The sequence below is a fragment of the Tympanuchus pallidicinctus genome, unplaced genomic scaffold (assembly GCF_026119805.1).
Source record: "Tympanuchus pallidicinctus isolate F22 unplaced genomic scaffold, pur_lepc_1.0 scaffold8, whole genome shotgun sequence".
NCBI classification, from domain to species: Eukaryota; Metazoa; Chordata; class Aves; order Galliformes; family Phasianidae; genus Tympanuchus; species Tympanuchus pallidicinctus.
In genome coordinates, this window is record NW_026294802.1 from 48,166,443 (window position 1) to 48,188,739 (window position 22,297).

General features: G+C 50.5%; 2 protein-coding genes across 11 annotated transcripts in view; both read left to right on the forward strand.

The window, feature by feature from the left end:
* LOC128073142 (voltage-dependent N-type calcium channel subunit alpha-1B-like) overlaps window positions 1-13,810 on the forward strand; it is a 260,445-nt gene extending 246,635 nt beyond the window's left edge. For 8 of the 10 annotated variants that reach the window (XM_052667614.1, XM_052667605.1, XM_052667604.1 and 5 more), the window contains 8 exons: window positions 462-569; window positions 1,914-2,026; window positions 2,212-2,339; window positions 3,405-3,531; window positions 4,161-4,271; window positions 8,766-8,973; window positions 9,095-9,306; window positions 10,852-13,810. In XM_052667614.1, the coding sequence (XP_052523574.1) occupies window positions 462-569; window positions 1,914-2,026; window positions 2,212-2,339; window positions 3,405-3,531; window positions 4,161-4,271; window positions 8,766-8,973; window positions 9,095-9,306; window positions 10,852-11,388 (1,544 nt within the window). In that variant the 3' untranslated portion in view covers window positions 11,389-13,810. Of the gene's footprint in view, window positions 1-461; window positions 570-1,913; window positions 2,027-2,211; window positions 2,340-3,404; window positions 3,532-4,160; window positions 4,272-5,055; window positions 8,333-8,765; window positions 8,974-9,094; window positions 9,307-10,851 lie in introns of those variants that run through there. The other 2 variants (XM_052667612.1, XM_052667613.1) reach the window with 2 other exon arrangements.
* A 2,003-nt stretch (window positions 13,811-15,813) lies between these two features.
* The window catches only part of LOC128073143 (collagen alpha-2(I) chain-like), a 43,678-nt gene continuing 37,194 nt past the window's right edge, over window positions 15,814-22,297 (forward strand). The window contains exon 1 of the mRNA XM_052667615.1: window positions 15,814-17,149. Within this exon, the coding sequence (XP_052523575.1) occupies window positions 17,053-17,149 (97 nt within the window). The 5' untranslated portion in view covers window positions 15,814-17,052. The remainder of the gene's footprint in view (window positions 17,150-22,297) is intronic.

A 22,297-nucleotide genomic window follows, 5' to 3' on the forward strand; every position in this document is an offset into this window, starting at 1 on the left:
ATGCTGCAGTGTTCAGCTCCTCCTGGTTTACGCTGCTCCGTGGCTCCCGTTTGATGCTGTTGATACAGCACGGTGCTTTGAGAGTTTGCTTATGTCCAGCTGCCAAACAGCTCAGGAAGGACTGCTGCTGGGGAGGGCTTCTAATCATCGCTGACCTCCTTTGCATCACACCCTGCAGGTGCTGCTGCTTTCTGCTGATGGTACTTGGGCAGCACATGCAATCAGGTAGAAGAGGCTGGGGCTGAAGTTTAAGCCTTAGGTGACAGCACAGGTCAGCAGGCTGGGGCTGGCCCTGCTGAGCTCACACGCTGTAGTCGTGGTCTGTAGTTTCCTGCTGCATCTGGTTCTGGTTTGGTGCTGTCAAGGAAGGAGAGTGGGGGATGTGTTTTCTGTGCTTGCTGTGCTGAACAAATGAGGATTTTCACTCGTGTGCCTTCTTGTTTCCTCTCCCTTTTTTTCAGGGGGTGTTAAGCAGCACCAGTGTGATGCTGAGCTGAGAAAGGAGATCTCTCTGGTTTGGCCCAACCTGTCCCAGAAGACACTGGATTTGCTGGTGCCTCCTCACAAACGTAAGCACCCAGTCCTCCAAGAAGCCTGGCATGGGTTTTCCCCCCTTCATGCCTGCTTTGTCTTGAGCCTTAACTAGGTACACAGTTCAGATGCACAGGATGCAGCAAAGAAACCCAGTGTAGATCAGCTTGCAGGTGTTGCTGATCACAGAGGTATTGATACAGGCTGCCAGGGGAAGCGATGGAGTCCCCTTCCCTGGAGTTTTTCAGAAAACATAGAGATGTGCACTTAGAGAACGTGATCAGTGGGCATGGTGGGGTGGGTTGGTGGTTGGACTTGGTGATCTTTTCCGGCCTTAATGATTCTATGACCACCTAAGGAGCAGGTAAGCTGAGATCAAATTTAGGCCTGCATTTCCTTAACGTTACAGTAGGTTTCACGTCCTTAGAAAAAGCACCATGCTGAGAAGAGACCAATGCTGTGTGGCTTCTTTCAGACGTTGATCCTAGCTTTTGTTTGCCTCCAGCTTGTGCCTCAAAGAGCAGGAGAGCAATTTTTGCCATCTGGGTTCAGTCTGCTGCAGAAAACCAGGAGAAGAAAATTAAAAGTTTGCTGAGAACTTAAAGAATCAGAAGTGAGGTATCTTGGAACCTTGTGCTGCTCAATGACATCCCAGGAGAAAGTGCTGAGAAAGTGGAAAGCTTGCCATTATCTTGATTGGCCAAAGCAAGGGCTCGGATTCCTGATTAATGAGAAACAGTGCAGAGCAATAAAGGCAAAGTTAATTAAGACAGATGAGGGAACTGAGGAGGTGCAGATCAGTGGGTAGCAACTACAGAATTCTTTTCCTCCTCACTTCTCATGGTGCCTTTGTGTCTTTTAACTCCTTTTTGTTCAGCTGCTGGGTAGGGAAAGGAGGGGAAAAGAGCTGGGAGGGTGAAAAAGACATCTGGAAAAATGAAATACTTTGAGATGTACGTTAGCCTGCTATGCCCCGGTTGACTATAATTCACAGAAAGGGCTCTTTTGTTGATAAAAAGTTTGCTGCAGATCTGGTATTAATTTAGTGGTTCTTTGTTGGCAGTGCTGACAGTGCCATGGAGTTTCTCTGCCTGATTCTTTTCCATCCAGCCTCTGTGAATGTTTGCCATTGGGACTTAAGGGCGAGGGGCCGCCCTGCTCAGACGTTAAGGCAGCAACTGGCAAAGATCTGAAGAACTCTGTTATAACCTTTTTTGCTTTTTTTCTTTTCCCTGTGTCTGCTTTGCCTCAATCCTCTAACGTTGCCTGTTCTTTCACCTTGTTTCTCGCCCCCCTTTGATGTTTCTCACGTGCTTTGACTTATCCACCCCTCTCCTGCTCCTTTCCCTTTCTCCACCCGAACACCTCCTGCCTTTCACCAGCTGATGAGATGACTGTGGGGAAGGTCTACGCGGCGCTCATGATATTTGACTTCTACAAACAGAACAAGAACAGCAGGGAACAAGTCCACCAGCCTCCTGGGGGGCTCTGCCAGGTACTGGGGATGCCGCTCCCTGTCCTCCCTCTCTGCAGCTGCTTCTCAAGCAGTGGGCAGTTCTCACTGGAGTCACCGGTGCATTGCACTCAGAAAGTCTGGGGATGCAGGGGATGCTTGGTTAGCGCCGTGCATCCTCTCCACACTCAGCTCCATCTCTTACAATCATCCTTTGTTCTTCACAGCCTGGACCGGTGTCACTCTTCCACCCCTTGAAGGCCACTTTGGAGCAAACCCAACCCTCAGCCTTCAGCAATGCGAAGGCATTCCTGCGCCAGAAAAGCTCAGCCTCGCTCAACAACGGGGGCACATTGTGAGTATCTGTGATACAGAGCAGGGGCACCAAGGGCAGATACATCAACCCTGATTCAGTTGCTGTGGTCGTGCAGAGCATTTCCAGTGTCTCCAAGCTCAAGGGCCTCCTCACGTGTTGGCCAGGACAGCTTTCCACTGGTGGCTGTCGAAATACCTCCTACCAATGCAGCTCTCCACATGCTGGTACTGGTGGGTTCTCCAAAGCTGGGTGTTTCCCTAGTGGTCTCTGAAACTTAAATACAGTGTTTTCCACTGTGGCCAGTTTTAAGTGTGAGTTTGGTTATAGAAATTTGGGAACATTGCAGAACAGACAGATAAATCCCAAGCTAACCAACCAATGGATCACTAATGCAGTGAGTTCTTGGGACACCAGGAGCAAACAAGTCCTTTAAGATTATGGCACTTGATAACAGCAAGAGCTTCCTGAAGGCTGTCTGGGACAGAATCTCTGGCTCTTTCTCTTTGGACAAAATAACACCTCCATAGAAAGCTTACCAAACAGTTACAGTAATGGCAATCCCTAATCAATTCTCCATTTCCTGTTCCTCAGGTGACTTTCTTCAGGGTCACTAATGCCATGGATTTTTTAATGATAGAGATCTGAAGTTTAAATACCTCAGGAGACGAACTGCAGACTCAGACATAAAACCTAGGGCTGCAATACCCCTGTACATTCAGTGAATTCAGCTTAGCGTGAGCACAGTTACGCTTGACCAGCGTCATTTAAGGTTATTTGTCTGTTTTTACATACATAATTTGCTTGAATTCCAAAACAGTCTGTTTTGCTTCATTAGAACTTTAGCTGCAGAGGTCGATTTCCTCATTTACTGAAAAAGAATGTGCTGATTTCTTTGTTTTCCTGGTTGCTCAAGGGATCTTTGAGTTATAAAGAAAGTGGCCCTGGGGAAGCCTACAGGACTTAATAGCTTCACCAACTACCCTTCAGCTGGTTTCAGAAATGAATTGTTAGAGGTTACTTGGATGCTTTACCTTTGCCACAATTAAGTTAGCAAAACCCTTTTGCAAAAGAGTTCATCTTTTCTTCCAATTTACCTTCTGGCAGGCCAGCCCCAGAGGGTGGGATCAAAGAGTCCAGTTCCTGGGGGACCCAACGCACCCAGGATGTGTTTTATGAAACCAGGACCCCAGCTTTTGAACGAGGCCACTCAGAGGAGATCCCCATTGAACGGGTAAGCAAACAGGTGAAACTGGGTGAAATGCAGCAGATCTTAATAGATGTCAGGGTAGACACTTCGCTGAGAGCTGGAGAGGTCCACTGCTCTCTGGGATAAGCATTGTCTCTCTTACCACCCAAAACTTGCTTGAACATTATGGAGAGAAAGCAAGTCTGTTAGCTGTGTTTGCAGATGTGCTTATCCTGTTGATCACACTGCACGTCTGCTGAGATAGGACTCTTAGGCTTTTGTCTTCCTTGTTGTCTCATTATTATTAGTGTATAAACCCAGAGGAGAGGTGTCAAAGGTCAGAGCTGGGATTCATTTAGGCTGGAAGTGGCTCTGAGCAGCCTGGTCTGGTGGTTGGTGACCCTGCACATAGCAGGGGGTTGAAACTCGATGATCATTGTGGTCCTTTTCAACCCAGGCCATTCTATGATTCTGTGATTCCATGATTCATTGCCATGGCTCGTGGCTCACTGCTGTCTTTGCTGAAAGCAACCCTATTGACAGAGAATAATTTGGGTTTCTCCCAGTTTCTCTTTCCCTAGCAGCATCTCTTCACACATCGATTAGCAGAATACTGCTAATTGGGGCTTTGAAGCTGTTGTGGCCTTGGTATTTAACACTGTTTCTTGCTTCAGGTGGTGGAAATGAGGGAAATCAGCCCCACGCTTGCCAATGGAGAGCACCAACCAGGGCTGGAGAGCCAGGGTCGGGCGGCTTCCATGCCGCGCCTGGCTGCCGAAACTCAGGTGAGTGAGGGAAGCTAGGGGAGGGAGGCTGAGAGCATGGCAAGGGATTGGAGCTGTTGTTGTCTGCTGCCTGTGAGGTTTTTTGGAAGCTGAACCTGGCGCCTGGTAGCCAGGCTTTTTTGCTTGGATGATAGGCATTCATGTGCAACGCAGCACTGTCTGCAGATTTACTTGCTCCTGGTTGCAGCAAAAAGCAAGCAAGAGAAATCCCTCTTTTCGGATTGCTAAATGGTGACTGCCTACCCAAGAATGTCTGTTCTGATTACCTGGGGACAAACGTGTTTGCCAGCCTGTATTCCTAGAAGCCATATGTTTCTCGCTGCCAGTTGTCTGCCATCTATCCAGACAGACAGCTGAGGCATGCTCCAATGCCCCAGCCATAAAATAAGCTGGAGATTTCCTGTGGTTCTCTTTGATAAATGCAGGAGGTATGGAAAATACCAGGGAGACTGTGCCTGGAAGGCTCTACTGAGAAATTAAGCAGTCTTCCTGTGTTTTCCTCTTCCCACAGTTATTAGTGTATCCTGTGTTGTGATTGGTAATATGTCATTAAGGATTTCATTTTCCTTGTTTAACTTCTTGTAAAGAATCCTCATCATTAGAGTTGGCTTTTACAGCAATTTGGTGATTAATTGTGGACGTTCCTCAGTGCACAGGAGATCATGGCTTTCACGTACCGTTTTTGGGCATTGTGTGTTCACTGCTTGTTAACCCAGGTGCTCTCTAGACTCCATTCCTCCTCTTGTGTGTCAGAACATCTCACAGTTGTGTCTTTTGTTCAAAGGGCCTGATTCATACAGAAAGAAGTGAGCAGCCCAGGGCTGTGAGCCATTCCCCATTGCTCTTCGTATGAAGCAGAACACGGAAGATGTGCTGCCCCTCAAAACTCAAAGGCCATGTATTGCACAGGTGGAAATGGCTCCAACAGATAGAAAAACTTTGCCAGTGTGCTTAGGCTGATGTAAGCTATGCTTCACTGGCTAACAAATTTCCCAGCTGATGTCAGAAACTCCACTTTTTGTGTGAGAGCTCCAGCAAGTCACTGATTGGGATCTTGTCTCCTGGGATTCTCTGAGTTCTCAGTTAACACTAAGCAGGACACTTAATGAGAGAAACAGGCCCCCAAACAAACCATACTCCTTCCCTTCAGCCTTCCCAAAACAAAGTTGTCCTTTATCCTAGATCTCCAATAGCCTTCCAGTGCAATGTAGTGACCAACAGCCAAGCCAACAGTGTAAGCCTTATCTTGGGAAACTCCTCTCTGTTGCAGCAGCTATGGCTGATTTAGGTTTTAGCAACCTTCTGGGTTGCTTTCACTGCACCTTGCAGCTGCAGTTTTCTCTGAGGAAGAGTTCAGCTGCTTCTTCGTGCACCTGATGGCTGGACTAGATGATCTTAGTGGTCTTTTGAACCTCAATGATTCTGTGATTTATGACCTCTCCAGTGCTGCCTGGTCCCACCCAGACCTGAGCAGTCCCAGCAATGTCTTCCCACGCAGCTGGGAAACGCTCCAACACAGAGACAAAGCCTGTCACTTTCCACCACTCCATTTTTCCAGAAGTGTTTGCTTGCAGGAGCACAGTACTTGTCCCCCAGACTGCCCTCACCAAAGCTCTCTGATCTTATGATGAATCAGGCCCGTAATATCTGAGCAGATCTAACCTCATGTAATGATGTAATGTTCTGGTGTTGTAGCTTCAGCCAAATAACCAATGTCCTCTCTGTGTGTCTCCCCCTCCCTCCCCCCAATTCTCATCTGTTGCTGCACTCCCCCAATCTTTGAGTTCCTTACAACTCTTTATTTGCGATACGCTCCCTTTCCTTCTGTTTTCTGGACATCTTATTTATCTGTTATTCCTCCATTTTTTGATTGATTTATTTTTTTTACACTCCCCTCTTAAAAACAAACCCCTTATGCTCTCCATTCCCCTGCCTCTTTGCTGTCCTGCTCCCCACCGCCTCCCCTCCCACCCTCATCGTGTCTGCTGCACATCTGCTGCGGTGTCTGACAATGGCTGTACTGTGGGGCTGCTTCAAATAATGTCTCTCATCTTGTCCGAATTGTTTGCAGAGGAGCAAAGCACGGTCACCTGGGAGTTACCTAGCAGTATGTAGTTTGCACTAAGTTGTATCCTATTAAATCCGTGTTAAGAAACGATTAACCTTCCTTAACCCTTTACTTCTTTCCCTTCTCATTTGGAGTACGATGTTGCACCGATGCAGCTGCTGTCTCTCCCCACTTTGCTGCCATCCCTTCGACCCACAACTGCACGCCGCACGCTGTAATAGCAGGGATTTTCTTCGTTTTGCTTATTCATTTCTTTTCCATGCCTTGTTGCACAGGGATTTAGGAAGTGAAAACTGCCAGTTTGGTAATGAAGAAGTGATTAGTCACTCCGTGAAGGGTTATGGGATGGTCTCCCGGGGCTCATGTGTGTGCCCCATTAATGTAATGAGAGCATTGTTGGGGTTTCTGAGGAGGATGGGCTTTGCCTTGCTAAGATCCACCTCCTGTTTGTGTCAGTGAGGACTTCTGTCCCAGAAATAAGCGCAGAATCGGGTCCAAAGAGAAATGTTCATTTCTTGTGGATTTGGCTGGCTTTTTATGGGGAAGTGCCTGTCTTTCTGGTAGCTCCTAGGGATGACCTAGGAAGCCCTGTTGAATGCTTTTAGTGAGAAGCATTTTTGTTTCTTTACCCACGTCAGTGAATTCCCAAATCTGACTGCCAGTTTACGGTCCTCTCCCACTTCCTCCATCTTTAGGCTCAACAGTACAGAAGTGGGCAAAAAAGCAAACAAAAATGAACAAAAAAAGTGAAGGACAAAAGGTGAAGTCCTGAATATGATTTCTTGCTTCTACGAAGTGTACATAGAAAGGGCTGTGGGAGGAGAGCAACGAAGCAGCAGCTCGCCTTGCTCCTACAGCTGTGCACTGCTGGGCAAACAGCAGTGTGATGCTGTGTCCCCACCTCAGCTGCCCAACCGTATCTTCCTCGTGTCCATGACAAGCTTTCCAGTTCTAACGCAGCACTGTGATAGGAAAAGTCAACGCTTCAGTAACTTGAAAGAGAGAGCAGAAACTAAAAATTCAGCTGAGATGGCACCTCCGCATGCACAGTGGCACGCTGGGAGGAACAGAAGCTCTTCTTCTCCAAAATACCAACTGGGGCTGCAATCCAAACAGCTCTGCTTTATGTAAATATCACGAGGAAGCAGAGCTCTGAAATTCAGGCAAAGCAGACAGAAGAGTATAGATGGTAAAAATAATGCAGGGCTCACTGGAAAGGTTACCATGAGCAAAGTAAATGTTCTGCTGGCAGTGTCATTTGGGGCACCTATTGGATTGAGAACTCAAACAAGCCTCAAACCAAAGGACATCCTGAGCTCCCTCCCCATTCTGCTGCATGGCTTCCCTCTAGCAAGAAGCCTAGATGTGATGACAGACCTCAGGAAGCCAGCAGAATGTGGATGGAAGCCCTGTGTCCACCTGAGAGCACTCTGCAAAGCAGCTGGAGACCAGTAGAGTGATAGAGAAGGAAACACAGGGATTTCCCTTGTTTTCTGAGTTTTACACCTCAACAGGAAGATAAAAGGATGTGAGAGCATTTGTCTTGCAGCCCATTTACCTTGTGTTCTACAGAGCATCATTGTGAGGTTTGAACCCAAAGGGAGGAGAGCAGAGGCTGGAGCTTTCACTGGTGTAGAGACAGCACCCAGCAGTGCCTGTGGGAGGCTGGATTGCTGTGCAGAGCTCTTGTGCTTGGCTGTCAAGCCAAGATGGTTTGAAAATTGCAGTAGCAAGCCTGAGTAGTTATTTCTGGAGATATGCTGGTAAAATTGCAGAGTATACAAGATGTCCTATCATTGCTCATGATGCCCTTGTGGCTGGGACAAGCAGGACAAGAGGGGAGGTTTAACAGTTTGATAGAAGTGGTTTTCAGGTGCAGGAAGACAGCTGTAGCTCTTTGGTGGCTTAGCCTGTACCTTGCCCATTTTTTTTTTTTTATTTTTGATTTTTCTCCCTCTCCATGCGATGCCCAGAAATGCTTTCATGCTTTCCCTCTTTGGAGTTGCTCTGGGATGATCCCAGGCCCTGAAGCAGCTTTGGGTGGAACTGGTCTTGGAGAATAACCTTTGTGAGACGCTTGGCTACTGTGCTGCCCTGTGCCCCTGCTCATCTCCTGCTGACTCCCATGAGGCTGTGTGTGGTGTGACGTGCTGCATCCCTGCTCTGCGCCCTGTGGATTGGCACAAAACTGAAAGTAAAGCCCATTTCAGCAAATGGAGATCTCATTTGCTCCTCGAACTTACTTCTAAGTCCACCATTCCGAGTTCTTCTGCCCGTTCCAATTAGAGCCAATGAACTATTTTTCTCCTTGCCCCTCCTTGCCCCTGTCTATCTCTATAAAACTCACCCGGCGCTGAGAAACGAGCAGCTGAGTAAGGTGAGGTGCTCGTCCCCTGACCCTGCTCCATGTGCCCTGTGCCCCGCAGCCCATCCCGGACACGAGCCCCATGAAGCGCTCTATCTCCACGCTGACCCCGCAGCGTCCACATCCCATGCACCTCTATGAGTACTCCCTGGAACGCGTGCCCACGGACCAGGTGCATCACCACCACCACCACCGCTGCCACCGGCGGAAAGAGAAGAAGCAGAAGTCCTTGGACAGGACCACGCATCAGCTGGCCGACGGGGAAGCTGGTAAGAGCTTTGTGTTTTGACGAGGGTTAGTCCATAGCAGTCTTTATGTGTGATCTGGGGTCCCTGCTCCACATTTCAGTGTTCTTCTCACGTTGCTGAGCGCCAATTAATATTCTTTCAGTGGCCCAGTCTGGTGAATCTTCTTCCAAGGACAAGAAGCAGGAGCGTGGACGGTCCCAAGAGAGGAAGCAGCACTCTTCCTCCTCTTCAGAAAAGCAGCGCTTCTACTCCTGTGATCGCTATGGCAGCCGGGACCGATCCCAGCCCAAGTCTGCTGATCAGAGCAGGCCCACTTCGCCCAATGGTGGGCCTGAGCAAGGTCCCCACAGACAGGTGAGGAGATGCAGGGTGGGAGGAGAGCCTTTACTTCTGCTAGGAATGTACACTCTCCATGCCCCTCTTAAAATACAGGAGATGGAAGACCGTGGAAGGCAAAGCTTTAAGGTCCTGCTTATCGTAGGATTGTTCGGATTGAAGGGACACATCATCTAGTTCAAGCCCCTGCTGTGGGTGGGGATTTCTTTTGGGAGATCAAGTTGGCCAAAGTCCCATCCAACCTGAGTTTGAACACCTCCAGTGCTGGAGCATCCATTTGTACGTTGTAATGTATGACCGTGCAAAAGGCTGGCATCCTCCCTTGGAAATACTAGGTCACTGAGTGGTGGTGATCCTCCCCATCATCTCCATTAGTGTGCAGAAAGCCTGAGACCTGCCTGTAGCAGAAAGGGTAGAAGTGGAAGAAAAGAAAGGCAAAGATCCAATGTGCGGGCTCTGAAGGACAACAGTTTGCATCCCGGTCGTATGAGCACCCAACAGAGCAGAGCAGAACAGGCACTGCTGGCTAGCCCAACCAGCAACAATTCGATGTTGCCACAGAAGAAAAAGCTACTAATGAGAAATTAAGTCCTGGTCCCAAAAGACCAGATCCTGAAAAGTGAGGGATTTTTAAAACATGCTCCTAGGGCTATTCATGCACTGCCTTGGGAGAAGGTGAACTGAAGTGCTGAAGCATGGACTGCTTCTCTTCTCATGGTTCTTTCCCCCTTTGTAGCTCAGTTTTCTCCCATGCATCCCCGTTAGTAACTGATGGAGCTGCCAGTTTGTTCTTCCATTCCAATAGTGAGAGTGCAATATTAACAAGCATAAGGTGAACACAGTTCTCAGTGTTTTTCTTGAAGGAGCCCTCTTGTTAAAAAGCTAGAGCCCATTAAAAAAAAATCCTTTCGTTGTTGTTTCTCAGAAAGTATCTATTTAGGAATAAAACACGTTCCAATTGAAACTGTCCAAAAAGCCTGTCCCAAAATTCTCCCACATAATTCAGTTCTGAGCACAAAAGCGACACCCAGTGCCAATGTTCACAGCTCTTGGCTGAAGCTGAGAAAAACTTTGCCCCAAAGCAGAGCGCTTTTTGGCCAAATTGTGTTTGCCAACAAACACAGCGGGTTGTGGGGCCGCTCACGGAGCCGCAGAGGTAAGGGCATGTTGGGGTGTGTGTGCTGTGGGTCCTTTCCCCAGGCTCTGTTGGAGCCATCTACCAGTTTGCGTCCTACCAGTGCTCCGGTCGTTTCTGTCCTTACCTACTGCTTGCAGAACTTCAGTTCTCCAACTTTTCCCATCTCCTGTTCAGTTATTTCTCGAGAACCTCCTTCCCCTAACTGTGCGTGTCTAAACTCTCTCTTTTTCCTTCTCTTTCCTCTTGTGACTTGTCTCTCCCTCCTGTCGCTTCTCCTTCTGTTTTACGCCTGCCTGCCTTTGTGTTCATCCGGCGTTTCCTTCTTTTTTTTTTTCCTTTCTTTCTTCCTTTTTTTCCTTTCTTTTTTTTCTTTTTTCGTTTTGGTTGTTATTTTTTTCATTCGCTCTGTTCCAATTTTGATGTAGGGCAGTGGTTCGGTTAACGGGAGCCCCTTGCTGTCGACATCTGGTGCTAGTACCCCCTGCCGGGGTCGGAGGCAGCTCCCGCAGACCCCCCTGACCCCACGCCCCAGCATCACTTACAAGACCGCCAACTCCTCGCCCGTCCACTTCGGCACGTCGCCGGGCGGCCTCCCGCCCTTCTCCCCGGGCCGCCTGAGCCGCGGGCTGTCTGAGCACAACGCGCTGCTGCGTGGGGACCAGCAGCCGCCCCCAGCCGCGGTTGCCCGCATCGGCTCTGATCCTTACCTGGGCCACCGCGACGCCGCCGACAGCCCGGTGAGCGCAGCGCCCGAGGACACGCTCACCTTCGAGGAAGCCGTGGCCACCAACTCGGGGCGTTCCTCCAGGACTTCTTACGTCTCCTCCTTGACCTCCCAGTCTCACCAAGCACGCCGGGTGCCCAATGGCTACCATTACACGCTGGGGCTCAACACGGGGCCCGGCACTGGCACCAGGGGACGGAGCTACTACCACGAAGCCGACGAGGACGACTGGTGCTAGCGGCACAGCCAAACCCTCGGAGGCGCACACGGGGAAAGTCGATGAGTTTTATCATCTGGAAGGCTGTGCGCTCAGACACGCGGTGCCGGGGGGTGGCCCCTGCTGCCAGAACTGCTCTGCTCCACTCCGAGACCTCCGGAGACATTTGTGCAGCCTCTCTCCTGCCTCTCTCTTCTTTTCATTTTTTCTTCCTTTTTTTTTTTTTTTTCTTTTTCCACTGAAATATACCAAGGAAGCAGGCCCCCTTCCAGGGGGCAGCACACCTCTCCCCACCTCCTGCTGCTTTCAGAAACGTGCACCAGATGCCCAACCACGAGGTCCACATGGAGCCACCCCTGTCGGCAGGCAAATAGACCACCAATGTTTTTTTGGGATTGGCACTGTTTGGTGCCAGTTTGTTTGACCAGTTGATTGGTCAGTGGGAGGTTGGGCTACTACTTCATTATTCTTTTTCTCTCCCCACCCTTATCTGGGCAGGAGTCAGGGTTGCAAAAGGGACACCGGCAAACAAAGCTCGACCCCGTGTTTTATCTCATTTCCCGCTAAGAGGGAAGAGATCTACCTAGAGAACTGGGAGAGGAGAAAAAAAAACCCCACAGATCAGAACAAAGGACAGTCCATTGGGACTTGATGTTCAGCCACAGCGACCCTTCCCAGGAACTCGCTGCTTCGCCCCGGACCTCTCACGTGCATCACCACTTCGGGTCCTCCACGCCCACCAGAAAGCCACACGAGAGCTCCTTCCTAAGGACTGTTTCCTTGCTGCTGAGACTTTTCTTCCTGTCCCTCTCTCCTGTTGACTGCAACATGCCCTCACTGTTTTGTCTTGTTTACAATATAAGCTTGATTTAGCAAAAAAAAAAAAAAAAAAAAAAACCCACAAAAAAAAAAAAACAAACAACTAAACAAAACAGGAAAAAAGGAAAAAAGCGTAGAGTTGAGCAGAAGAAATGCTATTGGTTTTATATCAAGCTATTAGATAGAACTTTAACTTTTCATTGTGTGCATTTTTGTAAATTGTACAGTATAAAAAAAAAAAAAAAGAGAAAAAAGGAAAAAAAAAATTTACTCTTTATGTAGAGAATTAGTCCAATTGTCATTCCAGGTCCCACCGTTTCTACCGAATGCTCCAGTTGTTCACTACTAAGTGCCTAACCTTTGAAATCTTTCACGGCAACAACGACGCAAACTCTTGCTTCGATGCATCGGACGTGGGGGTAGCGGGGCCTGGGGCAGCGCCCGCAGGAGCTGGGGATGGAGCTCCCATGGCGAGCACATTGCCTGGGCTGGGTTGGAAGATGGTAGCGGGGAAGGCAAACACGTTTTGGGGTTGGTTTGGTGATTTTTTTTGTTGTTGTTGTTGGTTTTTTTTTTGGTTTGTTTGTTTTTAATTTGGCTTTCTTTTCTTAAATACGATTTAATTGTTGAGAGCGGGAAGGGTGTAACTGCAGCGGTTGGAACTGGCCTTGTCTCGTTGTCTGGTGTTGTCTCGTTGACAGATGTTTAGGTCCTGTGGGAGAGCTGCAGTGATGCTCCCGGAGGAGCTGCACCTTTCCCATTGCATGTCTAGAGTTGTAGCTGGGCTGCGGGAGCCGCGGCCGTGTCCCGTGGTGCGTCGTTTGTGTTGGGGGCAGATGGAGAGAGACTTGTTTTTAATTGCCTGTCAAGAAGAAAACGAAACAAAAATATCAAAACCTCTAACTCTGATTCTCAGGGATGAGATTTCTGTGTTCTTGCAATGACTTTTACGTTGGACGACTTTTTATTTTGTGCACGTGTGGATTTCTGCACTTTGAGCCTGGGAAGGAGGCGCAGATGACCTGGCAATGGGGAGAAAGCACCAAAAGAAGCGCCTGGGCAGCACCTGGTGTCCGTGGCTTTGGAGAACCTCAGTAGGGCTAATTTGGTGCACGGGAGGCCAGAAGCCAAGCAGTTCCTGGGCGGAAGGTTAAAGCAGGAGGGGTGGGAGGTGCCCGTAGAGCACGTTGCTAAAAGTAACGATAGGAAATGGTTGGACAGTTGAATTACTTCAGAGGATCAACCGAGCCCCAGAACTGTGGAACTTCTCAAGGCAAAGCTTGAACCGGGTGGAGATCCCGGCACGACCTGCTGATAGGTTTGGACACGAGGGTGGTTTTAGGGTGTTGGAGGCTACCAAAACACTCAGGAGGTCTCTGATGCTCTCAGCAAGGTCCTTCTGGGGATCCGTGCTGGGAGCATCCCGCTGTAGGATGGTTCTTCACATCTCCTGTAGCTTTTCTGTTGGAGAATTTCTACCTGTCGCGTTCCGTTGCGTGTTTTTTGTTCCGTTACTGAATGATAATCTCTGGCCGATCTCATCCCTGGATTCTGCTAAAGGAAAACTCCTGTCTCTGTCTCTGTATTTATGTGCACTTTGAATAAAGGAAGTGCGGTAGCCAGAGGTCCTCTATGGGTAATGGCTGTAATTTGCAAACGGAGGGCTATGCAACAAGATGACACGTAAGGAAACACATCCACACCACAGTCAGTGAGACCTTCATCCATTCTGTAGCTTTATCTGCTGGATCTTCCTGTTTCAGGCTTCAGCATGATCGTGACCAAACGTTTTATACATTTTCCTTACACGAAGGCACAAAAAGGCTTTATTTGAAGTTTTAGAGAAAAACGTCACTCTTTTACTCCGAGGAGGAGAGGAGAAAGCAGAACCTCTCCAACACCGCATGCAAACATTGCGCCCACGCCGCAAAGCAGACGAGCCGCCTTGCTGCGCCAAGCAGTTTTGCCTTTCCCCCCCCTCGCCCCTTCCTCAGTCATTCTCAACCTCAGCCCCCACGGCCCCACACCGGTTCCCCCTCCGAAGCTCACAGCCCTGCAGGGGTGCGGGATCGCTCCGATTCTTGCACGGAACACAAAGCAGCAGCTCCACTTGTCCGACCCTCCGCCCTCCCCTAGGGGTCGTTGCTTCCAGCGATGGCGGTGACAGAGGAGCCCGACCACGGTTGTCCGTAGAACCTTTTCCCCTCCACCTTTACAGCCTTGTCTCTTCAATGCATACGTCATAACTCCAAGGATCCTCATAGTGAGTTGCCAAACTTGAATTGCACCAATCAGTTTTCTGCATCCAGAACCAGTCTCGTAGTGGCTGTACTTTGAATAAGTAATGTTTGCATGTAAAATATATACATATATACATATATATAAAAAGTATGTGCATGGAAAATGTTTATCTTCGTACTTTTTTGATACGATGTATTCATCAGTTGTTAATTTTTAATTATATTTGATATAAATTGGGGGTTTGTTGCAAAACTTTCTATTTAAAGAAAAGGAAAAAGAAAAAAATGTTGACAATTATGAAAGATCCAACCATGCAACACAACTGGAATTTCACCCAAAAAAAAAAAGAAAAAGAAAAAAAAAAGAGAAAGATTCTGTGATTGCCTAGTTTGCTGCCTGAGTACCATTTATCAGCCAAACTTTGAACTCTGCAGTTGTTTCTACAATTACATTTTGTATGAAGCAAAGTCCTTGAATTCAAATAAAAACTTAGCAAAAAAAAAAAACAAAAAAAAAACAACAAAAACCAACCAACCAAACCACGTGACCAAGTCCCAGCCAATGTGTGCAGTGGTGAATGGGAGCCCGCCTGCAGCCGCAGCTCAGCCGTCGCCCCCGGTGGCAGCGTGGGAAGGAAGCTGCATGGAGGGCCCAGGTTTGGGGTGCTGTAAGAAATGGAGTGGACGGTTTTGGTGTTGCTTTGGGGCACTGAGAGCATGGAAACCAGCAGCGTGAGGTCTGCTGATGGCTGGCACGCTGCTGCTGTTTAGTGGTGATGGTGCTCGCTGAGAACGCCTTGCAGTTCTTGCCCTGAGCAGAAGGCAAACCCAAGGCAAACGCAAGGAAGGAACTTCTCATTTCTTTTGCTGCGTTATTCACCAGGGCTGAGCACTGTGTGAGTCTCCCTCACTGGGCACTGCTGCTGTGACCCTTCTGACAGCTCCAAAGACTCCCCAGTGCGGAGTTAAAATAATTATTAGCAGCTGGAGAGCATCCCTGGGGAGGAGCACTGCAGTTTTCAGTGCACTTCAGAGGCCAAGGTCTGGTTTAGGATTTGCTGTTGTTCTTCTTGCTGTGATGAGGTCCCACCTGGGGTTCCTGTGAAGGGCTGTGTGAGCCCAGGGAAGGTCCTTTTGGTCACCAGGTCAGGATGCAGCACAGGAGGAAGATGGATTGGCTTGAGGTCACTCAGTGAGTTATTGGCAGTGTGGAGCAGAATCACTTCCCTTGGCTGTTGTCTGGGCTGTGCCTGCGTTCCTTAGGAACAGAGGACAGAGGAGCATAAAGAAGAGCAGGATTTTATTTTATTTTTTGAGATAAGCCGAACCCAGGGGTGACGTGGAGATTTCTGAGTGCTCCTGAGCAGCGTCCATGGAAAGAGCAGTGCAGCTGCGGGGCTTTGCACGGCTCTGTCCCCCGGAGGGCACCGCTGCGTTCCAGCGTCGGGATCCATCGCAGCCCTGCAGATCCCATCATTTGGGAGCAGCATTTCCCACTCCCCACACCTCGTGCTGCCGTTAGGGGGAAGCATTCTCAGACCTTTCCTACTTCTTAGCGGGGGAAAAAAAAGAAAAAACAACTGGAAAAGGGCCGATTCGTCTCTCACCGCTGCTCCTTTGAGGTCGTTCCCCCCAAAATATTCACCTTAGGCTGTGGGTGGTGCTGGTGAGCGCCCCAACGGCCCGCAGCACGGTGCACCAACCCCAGACCGCTCGTGGATGTTGCTCCCGTCCTCGGAGCTTTGGGAAGCGCTACTTCCAGAAGTGCCTGATCATAGGAAGGGCGCTTAACGCTTCCCTCAGGCAGATCCCCGGGTATTCAGCCAAAGAGGATGCTTTGATTCCAATGGGAAGTGGGGGACACGAAGGGCAGCGGGGTGCCCGGGGTCAGCAGCAGAGAGCTCAGAGCAAGGACGAGGTCAGCTGAGCAGGTTCCTCATGCCTTGGTGTTTAGCTGTGTTCGCGTGCCAACAACCCCAGTTTCATCCCCATCTCCATTTCCTGGGACTGCTCTGAAGCAGTTGGTTGTGCACTGATCCACCTGAAAGCTCCCACGGCAGCGGGGTGCTGCTGCAGGAAGGGAGCGAAGGGCGTTGCATGCAGTACCCCCCATCCCTCCAGAAATCCACTGCAGGACAGAGAGATGCAGCTGGGCCAGAAGGTCAGCGCTGTGCGAATCAACGGCAATCGGCAACACCTGAGAAAGAAAAGCCCAACCCGCATCGCACGTTCTGAACGCAAAGCGAAGGGCTGCTCGAGCGCCCCCTGAGCTTTGTGTGCAGACCAGGCAAATCCACGAGGTGGGAACGGGCGCGGGGAGGAGGGGGGGGAGATCCGGGACCTCCAGCAGCCCGCGGTTGCTCAAGAAACCCGTGTGTGCGCACGGCCCCGCTCAGCACAAGGGGAGGGGGCCACGCGATTCCCCCCGCCCCGTATCATCCGCCCACCCTTCCCCTGCTGGGGGCGGAGGGATGAATGGAGGGAGGGCAGGAAGGTGCCCCTCCTCACCCCCTCCCCTTCTAGCCCCCTCCCCTTATCTCTTCTCCCCCCCCCCCCTCTTCCTCCGCGGGGGTCCCGGAGCTCGGGGTGGAGCGGGGCCGGGTGCGGGGCCGGGACCGGGCGCACGATGCGCTGCGGGGCGCTGGCTCTGGCGCTGCTCTGCGCGCTGCCCCTGGGAGCGGTGGAGCTGGAGCTTCCCGAGACGGGCTCAGGGCTGCAGGCAGGTAGGAGAGAAACCTCTCTAAAAGGTGGGGAGGGGATGGGATGCGGGGGTTTGGGGGAGACTCCCTTAGAGTCGCTCAGGCGGTAGGGATGCTCGAGGAGGAGGTGTCCGCTAGGATGCACTGTTCAGTCGGCATTGCGGGCGCGGCAGCGCGGTGTGACCATCCCGAAGCCCAGCACCTGGGGGGCCTCCGCTGCTTCGGGGCTGCCCCAGCGCCACATCCCGCACCGTTGCTGGGGCTGGGAAGGGGGCTGCAGGGGAAATGTCTCTCTTAGGCTGCTGCCATTGGGGAGGGGATTTGGACGGGGGGGTCGTCGTATGGCGTGGTCTCGGTGGTAGGGGGATGCTGGGGCAGAGTGAGGTGGGGTCTCTCTGTAGGAGTGGAGCAGTTGGGTCTGTGTGTGACTATTCTGATGTATCCATAATATAATGCATTTGTGCATGCCATAGTTGAAATCCATGCATTGGGGCTGCAGCACGTGTCCTTTCCCAGTGCCATGAAACTTTTGGGAACACTGGGTTCCCTCTGTCCTGGTGGCTGCAGGATCAGCTGGCCCTGCCCAGGATGGGGGATGGCAGGGCCCTGGGGGACAGCGAGGTCCTGGCAACTGGCCTGTAGAACAAGGAGCAGAATTAGTTGCATGGATTGAAATGTAAGCCAAGTTTTGAAGACAGGGCTGGGACGTGTCCCTGGGAGGTGTTGGGCTGTGTGGTGAATGGTGAGGACTCAGATAACAATGTAAAAGAAGACATTGGTTCAGCTGGTGTTTTGTAGGATGGGCATTGCTACGCTTGCACTGCACTGACACACACAGGTCCTGGCATTAGGAGGTGGCCTGGTGGAACACAGCACAAACCCTGCCCCAAATATGGGTGTTAGGCCCAAGCTGGAGCATGCCAGGGGCTGCTGTGTGGCCACGTTGCTGGCAATGTGTTTTCAAGAGGGAAAGTGCCGTTATCTCAGTGGAGCTTAACTCTGCCTGAACGTTGGCTGGGAAGCACTGAGATGGTGCAGCTCCCAGCCTGGGAACCGAGTGTGAACTGCATTCCAGCAGCTGAAACCAGAGTGAGACTCCAAAGGGTGGACAAAGCACTGGAGATTGGGAGTGGGGAAGGAAGCTGGGTGATACAGGGCTGTCTGAGAATGCAACCCAGAAATGAACGTGCACGGTTAATTAAAGCTTAGAGTCACCCAATTAAAATCTGCTTAATTAAGGGATGAGCGGCACGTGAAGAGGCAGCACTTGGCAGTGCTTCTCCTGAGGGCTGGTGGCAGTTGTCCTTCAGTCACTGATCCTCCAGGAGATGCGATGCTCTGCAGTGTGAATCTGAACAAGTTTGCAAGCCAAAGGGCTTAAACCCCCCCCCAAGTACCAGATCTCATGTCACCTGTGCTTGATTCTCCAGTGCAAGCAGAAGTCCTCAGTTCTGCCATTACAGGACATTATCCCCTCCTTCTTGCAGCATTCTTTTTAAATCCCACTGCAGTGAGGAAGAGTTTCTAGGGCAGAAGCATGGATTTCCTAGGGGGAGGGCTTTTTGGGACAAGACATGTGATGGGTAGTCTGCATGCTGCAGGTCCATATAAACTGTATGTAAGGCTGTATAAACTGCTTTGGGGTGTTCAGCCAGATGATGTATGCACTGCACCTGTCATTGCTAGGCTGCAATGCCTTTCCTGTGTGTGTCAAACATTGCTCAGTGCCTCACAGCCCCCCAGCACACTGAACAGGCTGACATAGCCTCCCTCCTCCCCCTCTGGTCAAACAGCCTGCTTCTGTATGTTCAGTATGTGCTACGTATATCTGTAGCATCAATCTTTGCTCTCACAAGCCATGTGTGCTCTGGAGAGCTGTGGGGCTGATGCTCAAGCAGGGGATGCTGGTTTGAATTCTGCTCTTGCTGGCTGCAAGTGATTAAGGCTGAGCCTTCCTGCAGCACAGAGGGAGCGTTCATTCGTTCCTTTGGGTTTGGGTTGGTTTGAGGTTGCGTGGGGAGGAAAGTTTGGGAGATTGCATCCAGGGAGGGCTGTGTCCCAGCACCCTGTGTGCAGAACAGGCTCTTTGTTTACCCAACCAGCTGGGGAAGCTGAGGCTCCAGGGACTGCACTAACCCTTAGCCTGGGGGTCCCTATAGGAAAGAACAGCTGCATTGTATGCTTTGCACATAGAGGAGCGGTGTTCTGAGTGCTGATACAGCATTGGGAGCATTCAATCCTGGGGACCTTCATCTCCTGGAATCCCACATATCCCCATCCACCCACATCCAGGGGACACAGAACAGGGCTATGGGTGGATGGGTCATACAATGGCAGCTTCCGTGGTGAGCACCATATGATTCATCACAGCTGGACTTTAGGAGCGGGTGGCTGCTTCTCCAACTCTTGGTAAAATTACTGTGTGTGTGTCTGTGTGTGCTTTGCTCCCTATTTTTGAGCAGACGGGGCTGGCTCCGTGCCCTTCCATCCCCTTGATGAGTGAGCATGGGGCCGTGGCTGCCAGCTGATGGCAAAGGCACTCCTTGTCCCCAGCGTCCCCTCATTGTGCGAGGGATTCATTCAACCTGCAGCCCCTGTGACAGCGCTCTGCTGAAAAGCTTTGGCCGTCAACTGGGAGAAAAGCTGAGACTTAAGCATCCTCCTCCCTGCCTTTCCCACTCCAAGAACTCAAGGGAGCAACACTGTGACAAAAGAACACCTTCTGTTTAGCGCACATCAACCTTGACAGCGCGTCTCAGTCCCACGCTGCTGGTGATTAGTGCTGTGCTAATTACTGTCTCGAGCTTTGCCCGGTTCTGCTGTGCCCACTGCTGGGGATGGAGCACTCATGGAGCTGTGAGGGGGTTCTGCAATGGGATTTCTGGCTGGGGAAGGCCGTGGGGCTGCACACAGAGCCCTGGTTCTCCAGGCTCCTCCTTGGGCCTGGTTCCTTGGTGACAAAGGAGCATCTTCGCTTTCTGTTCGGAGATGTTTGGTTCAGCTCCGCGCTGTGGGGTTCCTTGCCCCAGCAACATGGTGAAGGACTTTTGGTCTTCTCTCCAAAGTAATCATCCCAAGACTTGGGAGGAGGAAGCTGTACGGTCTTTGTGATGGAGAGGTTCTTTTATAGAGGTGTAAAATGGGATTTTTTTAGTGTAGTCACGGTCTTTGTAAATGAGTTCATCGTTTGAAAGCTGGAAGTGGTTGGTAAATGAGTTGGTGAATGAGCTGGTAAACAATGGGAGATATGTTGGAAGTGAATCTAGCCCCAGACATCAGAGCTAATCCACAGTGTCTCCTCCATGTCTTCCTGGTCTCTTTCCAACACAGAAATGCTGTTTCATCAGTTGAGATGCTGAAACTGCACACAATTTTCCCTTATAAAAAGTGCCTTAAGTTCTCCATAGAGGAAAGTGAACCAAAGCATTCCTCTTTAGGCCAACCCCAGGCAGGCTGCTCCCAGCCTGGGAAGGCTGCACTGCAGCCCATGGTGTTACATGGCTGCCCTATGTTTGTGTCACCCCACTGTCACCTCCAGGTCCAGGCAGGGAGCAGCTCTGTCCACCCCAGGGCTGAATGCGACCCCACAAGATCAGCACTGAGATCCCTCCAGGTGAAACGCGGCGATCCATTGCCACAGACCTCTTCCAATATCTTTCGTCTGGGAGGAATGTCAGGATCTCCTATTTTGGATCCCAAATGTCTCAGCAAGCCATCTGGCTATTTTTAAAGCATTGCTTTTGCTGCCAGCAGGTTTTCTCTACTCTGAGGAAAGACGGATGGCGCCGAGGCGTTTCAGTGCCTGATCACTGCGGGGCATTGAGGCGCGGGTGGAGGTAGTGATGTTGCTCCTGGGATGGGATTTCTTGTGCTTGTTGAGGTTATTGGGCATTGGGATCCCATCCAGGCTGGGTTGGGTGAGCTCTGAGTGGGTGGCAGAGGTTGCTCTTGTAATCATAGCATCGTTAAGGTTGAAAAAGACCTCTAAGATCATGAGGTCCAACTAAAAGAGAGGAAGTTTAAAGAAGGAAATCTTTTACACTCAGGGCAGTGAGGCACTGCACAGGTTGCACAGAGAGGTGGTGCTGCCCCATCCCTGCAGACAGCCAAGGTCAGGCTGTTGGGGCTCTGAGCCCTGCTGGAGCTGTGAGTGTCCCTGGACACTGCAGGGAGTGGGACCTGATGGCCTTTAAGGGTCCCTCTACAATTTAATGATACCACAAAGACCTCTCAAAGCCCTTTGGAGTCCCAGTGTGTATTGGCTCTGAGCTGTGAGATCTCTTTGCAAGACAGCGTGCAGCCAGCAGATGATGCTCCATCAGCTCTTCTCTTTCTCTTATTTTAACCTGCTAGACATGATATTCTGAAGCAATGTTGTTCTTTCACCAGTTTGCTCTGTCTCATGCTCATGTACTCCCTCCCTTACCCCTAGAAGTGCCAACACTTTCCCAATACAGCATCAGCAGAGCCCTGGATTGGGATGGAGGGAGGTGTTAGTTCATGAGCATGGCCAGCAGCTGTGAGGAATGCCACACTGGTCCTCTGCATGGGCCCTGGATCTGGAATTCATGATGCATATGGGAAATAGCTTCAGCTGGAATTTGAAATTTCTATTTTTCTCCCAAGTATGTACTTCAAAATGAATGGCTGAGATGAATTTTTCCTTAAAAAGGAAGGTGGGAAGGCAGCCACTGGGAGCCCTGCAGCCAGAAGAACGTTGGTGCAGTGTGGGTTAGCAATGCCCACAGAGATCAGTTCGAGGTCAGCCAAAATACATTTTGTCCCCCCATTTCAAACCCTGAAGCAGAGCTGGTTCTCACCCCTGTCATCTCCAGGCTGGCACTTCGCATTTGGCATCTCTGGCTCCTGGCAGCAAAGGGACACCATCCTGACATCCATCCTTGTGACAGAGCTGGAAAACGTGGATGAGGGAGGAAGCTGCCCAGTTTTCAGGGGCAGTCACTGCTGGGGCTTTGTCTGCCTTCCTGCTGCTGAGCCCTCGTCCCTTAGGGCTGTGATTTCGATGGCAGCTTCCAGAGTGGTGCAGGCACTGCAGTGCTACCCACACTTTGCAGGATAAGCCCTTAAGCTGCTAAACTCACTTTAAGCAATCCTCTCTTCTTTTGGGTCTTTCTAACAAGTGGATCAGGCGCCTGCCTGCCCTAAGCAGTG